The sequence below is a fragment of the Botryllus schlosseri genome, chromosome 16, assembly GCF_051294905.1.
Source record: "Botryllus schlosseri isolate E-star chromosome 16, Bs_hap1, whole genome shotgun sequence".
Lineage (NCBI taxonomy): Eukaryota > Metazoa > Chordata > Ascidiacea > Stolidobranchia > Styelidae > Botryllus > Botryllus schlosseri.
The window spans coordinates 7,065,354-7,079,379 of NC_137251.1; the positions used below are offsets into that span (position 1 = coordinate 7,065,354).

At 40.0% G+C, this 14,026-nt stretch overlaps 1 protein-coding gene across 8 annotated transcripts in view; it reads right to left on the minus strand.

The window, feature by feature from the left end:
• LOC145459106 (vinexin-like) overlaps positions 1-14,026 on the minus strand; it is a 29,932-nt gene that overhangs the window by 10,847 nt on the left and 5,059 nt on the right. For 2 of the 8 annotated variants that reach the window (XM_080337709.1, XM_080337713.1), the window contains exons 2-15: positions 13,297-13,527; positions 11,788-11,888; positions 11,414-11,477; positions 10,985-11,106; positions 10,336-10,590; positions 8,394-8,478; positions 7,824-8,041; positions 3,867-3,933; positions 3,675-3,723; positions 3,155-3,251; positions 2,370-2,477; positions 1,090-1,164; positions 868-900; positions 766-797 (exon numbers count right to left, since the gene is read on the minus strand). In XM_080337709.1, coding sequence (XP_080193835.1) covers positions 766-797; positions 868-900; positions 1,090-1,164; positions 2,370-2,477; positions 3,155-3,251; positions 3,675-3,723; positions 3,867-3,933; positions 7,824-8,041; positions 8,394-8,478; positions 10,336-10,590; positions 10,985-11,106; positions 11,414-11,477; positions 11,788-11,888; positions 13,297-13,527 — 1,537 coding nt within the window. Of the gene's footprint in view, positions 1-765; positions 798-867; positions 901-1,089; positions 1,165-2,369; positions 2,478-3,154; positions 3,252-3,674; positions 3,724-3,866; positions 3,934-7,823; positions 8,042-8,393; positions 8,479-10,335; positions 10,591-10,984; positions 11,107-11,413; positions 11,478-11,787; positions 11,889-12,032; positions 12,495-12,565; positions 13,268-13,296; positions 13,528-14,026 lie in introns of those variants that run through there. The other 6 variants (XM_080337715.1, XM_080337714.1, XM_080337716.1 and 3 more) reach the window with 6 other exon arrangements.

The window sequence follows — 14,026 nt, forward strand, 5'->3', positions numbered from 1 at the left end:
GCCTTCCTATGCTTGGTGATACGCGTCAAGGCGTAGAACAGAATCTTCCGAAGTTGTGCAGGCGAATTATGATTAACGCAGTCGCGGCATAGTGTCCACTTACGCATGAATTATCGGCGCGGTACTTCGTGAAAATTGCGAGTTAAGCATCGATCGTGGATATCAAAAACACAGTTAAAACGCTGCTATTGTGGGAATTGAACTTGTAAACGGCACCGATTTTATGAAACGCCGATACGCACTCGGTACAAAAACGCTGGGGAACACGGCAAGAACCAGCTATACATGACTCACTTCACACATTAGTAATAATAATAACATTGACAAATTTAACAGTGGCGGCTGCTGACATCCGTACTAACCGCGCAGGATAGTACGATCCAGGACAATTAAAGGCACCGAGTTGTTACTAATCGAAAATTTCGGAGAACATTTCCTGCAAACCTCAGTTACTTGCTGGAGAGCGATAGCCACTCGTCAAGATAGCGACACAAAATAACCTGATCCCAGAGGGATCAGTAAAGAAGTACTTTTACAGTTTCGGAATAATACTGACTCTTATACGTGAATGTCGCTGGTTCTACTACTTTACTTCTACGTGGGCATCGATGATGACAACGTTGACCACCCGCGCCTGATTATGATTTACGCGTTAAAGCCAGAAAGGTCAAATTGCCGCAATCTAGCATAGTTCGAACTTCGAACAAGTTTATGTAGGAATGCCTCAAATCAAGTTACTAATTTTATGACCTGTGATGGGCTTACCTTGTGGACGCAGGAGGAATTCGGTTTCCATTCTGAAAACAAGAAGTCGAATCAAGATCCTGAAATGTCGATTCCGAGGCAGATTATATCACCTATCCTTACCTCGTGGTTTTCCAGAAGCCACGAAATCTTGGGCTTTGTAGGAAGGAAAGAGAGAGAGATCGAGTAAGAGAAACGAAAAAGGTAGGACAAGTGGCGCCAATAAGACAACGCAACACTTTGCTACTTCGATATTGAAGACGTAATAATGTCAGTATGCCGCGACCCACGAGTAACAAACAGGAGATGTGCGTTTATACTGAGACTAATTCATTGCTTGCTTACCCCGAACCTTTCTACGTCATCAAAATAACTGTCCCATTCCCTGTTTACGAATTCTTCCAAGCTTGAGCTGCGGCGCTGGCAGTGTATCGCGAGACGGTTATTGCTTTTGCGGTTAGAGTTTTTGAAACCCATATCCACCCAAGTCGGATGCCTATCCTCAAGTCATACCAGGCCACTATCATACCATGCTACAATGTTGCAATAACGCAGGTCCAACAATGCAGTGAATTGGCGTAGGCGTGGTTGCCGAAATTTGACATAACGGGAAAGTATGGCGGTGGCGATTTGAATGAAACGACTGATTATTATTTGCATTCAACATGGTCGTTCAATCGGAGGAATCTAATGTTTGAATATGATATGTACGGTCCTCAATCTGAAACGTATTCCCAGTAACAACTTTCATACCATACCATACATACAGCATCAAATTGATCCTAAGAAATTCATATGTTGTAATTTTGGTCACCTCACTTTGTAGGCGCGTAGTGTCACCCAAAGACGGACAAAAACTAACGCTATCCACGACACTTCGAAATTATCGAAGAGGCTTACACCAGAGCGGAAGCGACAATTATAGGCATATGTGAGAAGCAGAGCAGCCCAAAGCCCGTAGAATGACCAGAAGGTGAAAACAGAACAGCAAAGAACAAGAATAGGTGCCCATTAAGCTGATACAGTTGAAAATTTGTAGGTACGGCAAAAACAGATAAAGTGACCTTCATACATCACCACAAACTGAACAGGCCTACTATATTGGCGTGTCGAAACCAAAAAGCAATATCAGATGAACACAAGTCAACATAAAATCTTAGTTGCCATAGAATAGACAAACATGAAATCAATATAGATTTACGATACCACACAGAAACATATAGCACAACAGATGAAAGTTGGAAGTGGCTTATACATATATCAAAATTATTTTCGGTTTGACAGAGACGGGTGAAAGGCTTGCTACTCAGCATAGTCCGCCCTGCTACTGCTAAATTTGATGCTGCACATTGCATAGGTGATAGATGTGTGATCTACATCGACATGTTCCACATTCCAAAGAAAAATATTCGCTATGTGAACTAATAGATAGACAACATTTTACATGTCATCGACAAACTCAGTTTAAAACTGGAGCCGGGGCCTACTCAAGTCATCGTAGGCCCCAGTGACAGGAGCACACCACAAGTAAGGACATACCTTCAACAGAAATATGAAACAAGGCTATTGACTCATGCTGCATGCCAGATTTCTGATTTGTTGCCACACACAGCCATACAACTTACGACAGGTTTTACTGGCGCAGCATTGTTCGACCCTGGTTTTCGATCGGCATCAATATTACCTTGGATCTCCTTACTACTCCAGGAGGAATAATCGGCTTGACTTTTTTTCTAAGTAGCAATTTCAATTCTGTCAAGACTACTAAGTTACGAATTTTTTTTTGCTAAAGAACATTAGTTGATACCAAACTACAAGTGATATCTGTGATACAGAAGAGCTGATCCAAATAAATCCTCTACAACAACAAAAATATTGGAACATACTTACTCGCCAGTCAAAATAAGTACAACATTGAAAAATTTGGATACCCAATTTTGTGGTACCTCTAAATTCGATTTTTTATTCATTTCATGAATTTACAGGACAGACGTAGTAAAAGAACATGACTGCAAATCTGCAAGCACATAGCCACGGGTGACCTGACCAGATTTCCAAACAGTTACCACAAATTTGCATGTGTAGTGCAGTACCGGATAGCTCTTTAGAGAATGCGCTATGCACATTGCAAACATTGCAGATCAAAGTTTACAAAACATTGAACTTCACTCAGCCGATGCCATCCCTTTGCCCCAGATCTTAAAAACGGCAAGGTGATTGGTTTGGATTGTTGACTCCATCAAGCGGACATTACAGTGTTTGTATGAACAACAACAAAGATTTAATATATTTGTTTCATATCTTGGTCAAGGAAGAATTTCGAAAATACTCTTTTACACTGGATAATACCATTGTAGCTAAGCATCCTTCAAGTGAAATAAACTACCAAAATAGGTAGAGTGCAACTTACAGGTTTGCTTTCCACCACATAAGGTTCAGACGGGGTGTAGTCTGTAATTCTTCCTAGTCTCTTTGGCCTGTACGTGGGAGCGTTTGATACGATTGGTCTGAACAAAAAAATATTGTACAGCTTCTTGGAGGTACAGAACTTCAATATACAATTAAATAGTATATTCATTCATATTGAAATGAATCCGAATATTTTCGGTTCACAATCGTAAGGGGTAATCGTCAGCAACGAGTAGAGAATCCAAAAGAGCATCGTATGTCCACAATATCAATATCCACAAAGGAAATTGTATAGGAAATATCACAAAATGTTTAGACATTCAGGTCCCAGAGCACCATGCAAGTCTCAATGTAGCCTTTGCCTACGAGTGACGACTTAATAAAACAAGGCCAGTACTGTGTTGAATATGTACAGGGCGCGAATATGTAAATACCGGCAAACACACTATCCACGTAACGCTCACATACAATGTAAACACCATCTCTGGTACATTTCATTGAAAAGATTCAATCAAGCTTACTTATGATTTTCCTCTGGTGGGTGATCATTTTGTGTGAAATCTTTTTCCTCTGTGAATAAGTAAGCATTCAGAACCATAGGTGTGACCAGCAAAGATATCAAGACAAAGTGAAAAAGTTCTGGCTATTACTCTGCTAAATTGCTAATGGTCACGTCTATCAGAATCTGCAGCATAATACAATTTCCCACTGACCTTCTTGATCGACCTTATGGATTTGCCTGAACATATTCTTGTACCAGGCTTTTGGATTGTCGACAGTCTGTAAAATTTAATGGTGAGAAGTAATAAAGCTGCGAATTATGACCGGATTAACTTTCACTGGTTACATGACGTATCAAATATAAGTGATTATGATTAATCTTAAGCTAACCAACGAGCCAATTTTCACATACTGTATAATTTGTGCTATTGAACCGTCATGAACCAAGTAGGTCACATAACACTGCTTGAAATACTTAGCAACAGAGGGCCCTCAAACCAACTGCAATTGGAATGAAACAATGAGGAAGGAAAGAATTGAGAGGCCTTGCAAATCCAATTAACATCACCATAAGCCCACATTGGCATAGGTCATGTTGGATAACCCTTAACTGGATCATGAACAGTCGTGATGGTGAAGACGAGACTATAATTACAATAACATTATCAGACCAATCAATTCCTCATAAGTACGGTTGGGAAAAATCATGATCTGGGCGATTCCGAGTATCACATATTATCTCGTCATAACAATAATAATACCTTGACAGGTTCAAATATCTATCTATTTGATGACGCCACAAGGAAAATGATAGCAGTGATACACCATCCAAAAAATTTTGTATTTCTGAACCACGACTATTTCACAATGCTAGGAGTCCATAATGGCAGTCACTACTGCCCAGGGTTCAGTTCAGTTTATTAGCAATTTTTATCAGTTCAATACAGCATAAAAGATGCGATACAATGAAAAGATAGGAAGGTGTCGAAACGACTCGGAGTAGTCTTAGGAATCAGACACCCACTTTGGCCTAGGCGATGTAAAGGGGAGGCATGCACACTGAATGAAAAGTAAAAATGGAAGTATAGAAAAAAGCAAGCAACAAAAAATGTGGTGGCATGTAATGGAAGACGAGATCGATAGGTCAGGTCATGGTCCCGTAATCTTGAGGACGGACTAGTATTCATTTAGTAGTAATTGCTTGTATTTCGACTTGAATGTGAACAACACACATCAGGTCCGGTATATTTGATGGAGGGATGGCCGCAGTGGAACTGATACATAAACTTGGCGATTTCTAGTTTCCGCATATCTTCTATGTTTAGGACACCGAATTGCCGGTTGTAACGAGTCGAGTCTTGACTTGGTGACTTGGCTTGAGTCATTCTTCCAAATGCGAAAAATGACTCGACTCGAGTTAATTTTTGTATTGACTCAACTTGTACTCGAGTTATTGTGCACGACTCGAGCCAAGTCATATGACTCAAGACTTGGACGGCCAAGACAGACATTTCATGGTAACTTGGAAGAATAGTAAAGTCACCACATTATTGGTATTTCGTCTATCAGTACTGATACTTGGAAAATAGGGTCAGAAACGGCCAAGACTTGAGGAAAATTACTACATTATCAATTCGAGTCATTGTACATCACTGAGCAGAGGTAAAAAAGTGGGTTGAACCAGATTGACCTGAAAACTGAACATAATGACCCTCTATTAGCTGACGTGGACTCGGACTCGACTCGTTGATGAATTGAAAATAACTCGACTTGACTCGAGTCAAAACTAAAAAAGTGAGATTGACTTGTGGCTCGGCTGGTCGAGTCAAAACTAAAAAAAGTGAGATTGACTTGTGCCTCGGAACCTTGTGACCTGGTTACTGCCGTAAATATCCGTAGCCTCGTGCAACGTTTTCGATGCTGAACTACAGCTAGTCGAAGTTTCGAGGCTCCAAAAGTGGAATAAAGTATTGAAAGAATATTTTCGCTCCTCAAAATATCGACTTGTCTCTACTCGAGTCGAATCGTTACAATGGACACTCGACTTGGATTCACGTACTTGAATCATCGCGTCCATCCCTACTTATAACCAGTGGCGGCTCGTGACAATATCGGGTGGTGGGGCAAGGGCTGCAGGCGACTTTTTATCAAGATGACGTCACAATGGCGTTTTCCAACGTAAACAAGTAACTTAATGATGGTACGGTAACATGAATTTCCCGGCAACAGTGATTTTAACGTATGTGCCACGAGAGGTCCGCTGGTGAGCTGTGACTGGAAGTGTGGTAACTGCGTAAACGGCGTACGGAACAAAGATTCAACACGGTTCATGTTCGCATTAGACCTGACTAATTATCTGCAGAAATGGAAATGACTATAACTCGAGAGATAGCGTAAGCCTAATTGGAAAGGTCAACGAATTCGGACAGATACGCAATTGTTATCTCATAGATTGGGCCTGTCCTATTGAGTCCAAAACATCATTGTAAAGGACTAAGAATAGCAGCCTCGGAAATTTGGTCTCGGTACAGCATAAGAGATTTTGGCCTTGAAACTGGAGACTGTAACACGACACATACGTTTTTATTACTGTCTTATAGGTCTGCTGCGAAATCGCCTTTGAAAAATATATTACCGAATAAATACGTGGATGAAAGCCTTAAACTTGGTGTACTGTTACATGACATTATCGAGAAGTGGCCTCATGGCCCTTTTCGGTATGGTACACTGTCAAAATTAATGCGAACAGACCAACACCGAATTTTGCGTAAAATTTACTGAGGAATAGGCTGATCAAGTGACGAGGGTTGTACGCAAATGGCTTGAAGGCCACAATTTCACGGTGAAATTGACATTGGAGAATATACGATCAAAGTAAATATTTGAATGCAAACTGAGAATGATATCATCATCTCACTTAACGTTACCGCAGATACACCGGCTTTTGCGTGAAATCCGCAATGTGTTGTAGGCTAAAGTGTCAGATCGGAGCACATCTTTACCATACTCGACCTTGATAACGAAATTACTGCCCTAATCATTGAGTGTCAACCTTGAGACTTGGCACAGCGTTCGATACTAAAATCAAGACATACCGTGCAAAAGCTTATGACGGATCTAGGTAAGGAGCATCGTTAAAATCAATAGAGACCAATACCGGCTTTGCGTATAATCTGTTAGCGATAAATGACGAGTCAGCTCTCACTCGAATTAGGAAACGAAATTACCACTAACACAGTTCAGTGACAAACTTAAAACTTGGTACAGCGTTCGATACTAACATTAAGACTTACAGTGCCAAATGTCATAACCGATCTCAGTATTGAACACCGTCAAAACCAATGGATACCAATACCGGCTTTTGAGTAAAATCTGTTTGCGATACATGACGGATCAGCACACACTCAACTTCGGAAACGGAATTACTACCCTAAACTTTAAGTAGAAACCCTGAAACTTGGGGCAGTGTTAAATACCACCATCACGACATGACATAACAAGTTTCAAGAGTTTTCATGGTGTGAAACCCCATTAAAATCGACCTATACCAACAAAGGTCGACTAAACGCATATGACGGTAACAGAGTTCAGCTATAGATACGATTGTTACATCACACCTTAAGGGCATAGAGCTATCGTGCCCCGGTTGCTCGGTAATTTTATGAATAGGAGAGAGTAAATCACCGTTTCTTTATTATGCGCGGTTTTGAGAGAATAGACAGTGAAAGCTTGTTATGAGCGCTACCGGGGCAAGCCCCGGCTAGGCATTCGCAAAGCGAAAACACAGAAGAGAATTTGATTTTCGCATAGACTTCGCTATATATGGGCATTTACAAGCGAAAGGACAAGAAGTATACGATTTTCGCTGTGATTTCGGTTTATATAGATAGGTGTGCGTCTATAAATGGTAAAGAATTGTTATTGAACAGAATTTTAGGTGGGGCAATGCCCCAGTTGCCCTATAGGACGAGCCGCCACTGCTTATAACTTACATATAATATCCAATTAAGAAACAAAAAGTCAGCCCTGCCAGTGAAGATTGCGTAGATAGCGATGATGAGCAAGACAATAATACTGTAAAAAGAATCTGTCTAGTTCATAATGAGAAATCACAATCAAAAACATTATATTATATTATTCAAGATGACAACAAAATTTCTACTGCTCACACTTCTCAAAGCAATAGGTACGCCTTGATTATCCGTGGGACCCATTCCTCGATGATGCTCTGCCTTGACGACAGTTGTCTTCTTCGTTCTTTCGAGAACTGTACCGCCATCAGCCGCCGGGTAGTAAGTGTCAGTATGAACCATGTCACCGTCCACTGTTTTTGTTTCATACACCGCACCGTTGGGCAATTGATTTTTCGGAGTGATTTTGACATTCGCTGTCAGAACAGAAACGCCAGACAAGTTCACAATCTGAATACTGCGATCCGGTGATGGTTGAGTGGAGAAAACATTGACTGTCCTTTGTCCATAAGACGAAATTGGTGAGACCGTAATATTGTTCAAATGCCCACAAAGAATAAGTTATGTACCGAAGTTCATTAAATTTTAATGTTCATTTGTTCTTTGACAATGTTATTGATAAACCACAGAATAATTATGACTAAAATTCAAAATGTTTGAATGAGTGTCGCGGGTTTTAAAAACACGTCAGAAGATCACACACAAACAGCATGTTTAGGTCAAGTTGATTATTTCCGGACTCAGGAAAATAAATCAAAAACGACAAACCTGATTGCTCAGGGAGGGTAGTCCTACTCTCAGGAAAGTTGTAGCTTGTGGTAACCGTACTTGGTGCAGGGGATTTGTCTGATTTCTGTAAAAAAAAATGGCAGTTCTTGCATTACTTACAGAACTTTGCTCAAGAGCAAATTTAAAGCAATTTGCGCAGGGGGTATTTTTCAATCGAAAGTCAAATACCAGCTCATAGAAAAGGGTCATATTAGAGCTACAGATCCGTAGGTCACATTAAGAAAAAGATAAGTAACAAGACATCGCGAAAAAGTGTATACTGTACGGCAGTGTTGGGATGACTCGAGTCATGACTTGACTCGAGTCGGACTCGAGTCAACTTTTTCGAATGACTTGACTTGACTCGAGTCACTTTGCAAAAATGACTTGACTTGACTTGACTCGGCGCTTCAAAAATGTAGATTGACTCGTGACTCGGAGCAAAATTTACGAGTCAATTTCAAGTCATCAAGTAAACGGTGTCGACTAAATCATTGTGCATGTTCGGATTATTCACGATACGCCGTTGTAACTTGTGAGAGCAACGCAGTCATTCACTGATCGTACGTTTCACTGATCCTACATTATTACATCACAAATACACTGACCGCATCCGAAATGATCACAGCTTGCGTTGTCGTAGTAGCAGATTAATTTAATAGCAACGTATCGCTGTTTATTGGACGGATCTGTCCTTACATTGCACGGCGCTCATCTTTACCAACCCTCTTGTATGATTTAAATCTAACAAATATATTTTATGCATTTATATCCTCACGGATGTATATATAAGGCTAGTGTATTGTACGATATCAATTTCTTTCATCTTCTCGAGGCTTCGTATTCGATCCTCTATTTTGGCTGATAATAAGAGAATGTAGCATGTAGCTCAGAGCTGTCAAACTCAACTGACGTCGCGGATCGAATTCAAATATACAGATCACTTGCGGGCCGCACCAGTCAAATGATTCCAAAATATTACTAACTTTTAACAGACTTAAATCAATATATGCACTTTTTCGCATTCTCGGAATTGGGTGTTAATGTCAGCGATTTTCTCCTGGCGATAACTACAATCACAACTCCGCTGTCGGGTTGCTATAATGTGGCCTATGAACGTACTCAAAATTTGCTATCTTGAAGGAATATTTATGAGTAGTATTTCTTACTACAAATTCGAGAAATGTGTTGGATAAAATCACGCAATTTTAACATATACTCAGAATTTCTTCGCGGGCCGAATGAAATCATTTGGTGGGTCGTATGTTTGACATCCCTGATGTAGCTATACAGTTACTTACGTGTTTTATTAGCAGTTCTACGTGTGCGTGAGCGATACAACGCATTTTTGCATATATATTTACTTGAATTAGTTATTTGATTCAAGATAAATGACCAATTGATCTCTTTAACACAGCTAGTAAAATATAATGAATTTAAATGATCACTCATACTTCGAAAATTCAATTTGACTTGAATTGTGACTTGACTCGTGACTTGACTTGACTTGACTTGACTCGAGTCACCGCCAAAAAACGAGTGACTTGACTTGACTCGAGTCACCTTTGAAAATCGATTGATTTGACTTGACTCGAGTCAAAATGTGCAATGACTCGAGATGACTCGTGAATCGAAGGTAGTGACTTGATCCCAACACTGCTGTACGGTACATTTAGGAATTGATGGGACAACTCGGCAATGAAGCATAGCATCTTGATATTTCACCAGAACAGTGGGGCCATACCATATTTTAATGATGCGAACAGACCAGGGAACAAATTTATATATTTCACTATACTAATAGCAATGAAATAATTTGAAAACACAAATCCTTGTACAGATGAGTAGTGCCAGACAGGGCCCAGGGCTGGTATAAGATGACCAATAAGAATTAACATGATAGAGAGTGAAGGACAGAAGAGAATAAAAAAAGGATATTTACGATGAGTATCTTTCGTGTATCTCTCAGCAATGTAACTAGCTGGAGATTCCGATCCATTTCCGGTACTTGACAATGTCTGAACGTCGATTCGGCAGCATTGGCAAAATGCGCACTGGGTCTTGCATTGGACAGTATTATACCAGAGGCTGGTGGATAATTCTCAAGCATGGATTTGGTTTTGAGACCCACCGAAGGAATGTGGATGTTGTAGTGATGTGAAGGTACTTTGTGGCAGCCTTCTTGAGAAGAGTAGCTCTTCAAGAAGAAGACGAAGCAAACAGAAGATTCAGAGTTTAGATACACAAAGAATAGCAAAGGATACTTATAGCTACAAAAATGAAAGGCTATGATAATAATGATCCAAAACCGTTCAAATTGTAGTTGTTTAGTGAGTCCACTGACACAGGCAAGAGGATATCGAATGGCATATCCAAAATTACGATTCCCAAGAGCTGTACAGAATACCAGGCACAACCCGCAAAAAAATCAGCAGTTCAATCTGCACCCTATTACTTATTAATAACCAGAAATTCACTCTCCATATTAAATCTCAAGCCATGTCATCTCATATTTTCGATATGTCATCCCACAATGCACTGAATATTATCGAAACAACGCAACACAGTGACAATTACATAGTATAATTCACCTTTAACATGGGTCTCACACTTCTAAAACCCGTAGGCCCCGTATTTGCTGTCGATTTAGAGCCAACTTCAACCTGCCCTCCATCTTGTGAACTTTTTCTATTTCCCCCTGGACTCCACACGCCTGTAGATAAATATTAATCCGCACTGAGAGCAAAATGATTACAAAGCTGTCTGAACTCGAGATACATAGCATTAGGAATAACATCAACAAATTTCTTCTACCGTTCAACTGCTATCACATATTCAAAGGGTGGATTGTTGTGGAGATGGGGAATCAAGTTCCCACAGTCCGTTATCGTGACTGCTATCATTGAAACGTAAATTTGACACTGTGCAGGCACACATGACACATTCCGTGCAACAATGCAAAATTTGGAATGCTTCGATGCGTGAAAGAGAAGGTCGATATAAACTTTAAAGCAACTTACTGAAATTTGCCGAAGCTTTGTAGGTTGGCGACACAACAGTTGGAATCGGTGGTGGCGATTCAGTCTGAATATATATATATATCGTTCTAGTAGGTATCCATATCACATATCCATAATGCAATCTACAACGTTTAGGATCAGATGTTTAATGCACAACATCAGTATATTCATTGTCCAATTACCACGAATGTCGCTTCATCCCTCTTATCACCTATTTCTACATCACATCTTGGCACATAAAAATAATAAACCATGCTATAATCAATCTCAACCACTTCACTTCATTTCTGATAAATTTTTTCATACTCGATTTCGCCAGCTACGCGGTATCAATTTCAATATTGACACTGCATTCCAAAACATGACTCAAATACCTTTTGAGATCCCGATAAGCTACCACCGAATGAGGCAAGATCTTCCACTGAAGGAGGTGGTGGCAAAGGCGGAGAGACAAAATCCTCTCCTGATGTTTCATCTGCCGAGTAAGGTCACCTCAGTCAATTGATTTCATGAAATACAGCTCTACTATGGTCAGTGTAGCATGCACACAATTCATGCAAGTGATGCAATACCCTGCTAGCCAACATGCACATTGCACACACCATGTCGAATTGCTCACCATTGGTTTGAATCGAGAAGGAGTTACGATTTTTTCTGACACAATCCGATTGCGAGATTATAGACTCTGTAATTGCACCAACCCCATTTTTCTTTTTCAAAAAGTCATCAATTCCCTCAAAAAGCCTGTCGATCTCATCAATATCATCATCTGTGTAAGGTCGCTCATCTGGGTCAGAGACAGCTAACGCATTCTCACCACCTTCCAACACGCCAACCTCAAGATTCTTTTCTCGATTTTGCTCTGTGGAATGCAAACCCACATTGTCTCGTTTCTTGTCAGTTTTCGCGGATTTGGGACTTTCTTTCCTAGTCGTGTTGTAGGGAACATCTTTCTTGGATGTGCTGATAATTTTAGCTTCCCGTAATACTCCGGGGACGGTAGTATTTGCTGAAGTGCCGCAATTAGTACTCTTGCTAGTCCCCGTCGAGCTCAAGAAGAATGGTTTCGGAGAATGAAGAGCTTTCATGGTAAAAACATTATAACAGGCAATGTTCAAATTACCAGTGTATAAGATACGGTCAATGCCTTACCTGCAAACGTTCTTGATGACCTTCTCTGTTTACTCATTCTGCATCTGCATACAGTACATCTCTCTAACTAAAAAAAAACACTGCCTTTTTGCTTGTGCAATGCTACTATTGAAGCTGATACACCATCAGCATGAATTGCTTTGTATGCAGTGCATATGGTATAGAGTAGACTGATGAAGGCAATCCATTTACCTCAAACAGGATACATTCCGTGCATGATCGTATTCGCAATGCTCACGACTTCCTCTCATGAAGGCAAACTGGTGCTAATAACCTTTGATCATCAAAGCCTCATCATCGAATTAGCAATTGTATATTTAAAAGCCTTGCATGTTAGCAGCTTCAGCTCTGAATTAACATTTACCAGGATGTTAAGAGACCTATCGGATATCCAGGAAGTATTACAACCAATCTTTACGTGGTGCGTGTGATATCTTGATGATTAGATTAATGATCAAAATGTTAGTTACCGTAATTACATCATTGGATACTCAAATCAAACTTGATCATGCAAACCGCTTTTCTCTCTGTAGAAGTCTTCAGATCATTATTGAACACTAAAGTGAAGCGAATTCAAAATCATAATTACAATATGCACTGTGAAAAAATCACGTTCAGGCAAACAGCCACAATATCACTGACATGAATCCAAAGCACTACGGTAGGCTTCTAATATAGATCTACACTACAATGCCAACTCAACACAAACAAGCAGAAATTCTCACAATTACCGGAAGACAGCGAAAAACAATGACCATGTGAATCCAATAAACTGGTAGAGTGGGAGAAAGATTTCCATGACTGCTTGGACTCGTCGACACGGCAATCTTCCTCCATACTCTGAACAGTGGCTTGCAACACATGCAAAATATCATCCAGCTCTTTTTCACGGCGTTGTTCAAATGTTGTCTTTTTCGTGTCCATAACATCCGAAGATATAGACTTTGCCGAAGTCAATTTCCCTAACACACCAAAGACTGCTGTTATGTAAACTGGCTAGCCGTATTTCAGAGCCAAATCAATGATAGTACAAGATAGGATGCAACCACTGCCAAGAGAAACGGATATCCAAATTAAAATATCTGTGTCCAAGCTTAATGTGGTGCCGGTATTACAATAGAAATTTTATAAAGCTACGCCAATATCAACATACCTTCCATGACTATTACAAACATCAGGAAGTTCATCAGTAATAAAAACAGAGGGTGTATTCAGTGTTTTCAGAATGCACCACTCCCTGAACACATATTTATTGAAGTGGTATATATATATTGTTGAAAACCAAGTTACTGGTATCATAATAACACAGGAATATAGCACAGGATAGCAGCCAAGTGGTTGTGCACAAGGCCGATAGACATACCTTGGATAGGCTAGAAGTTATTCAAAACGGAAAGAAACATCTAGTCTATAGTTAAGTCAATGCCATACAATTATCATGTGAATATTCTAATGGATGAA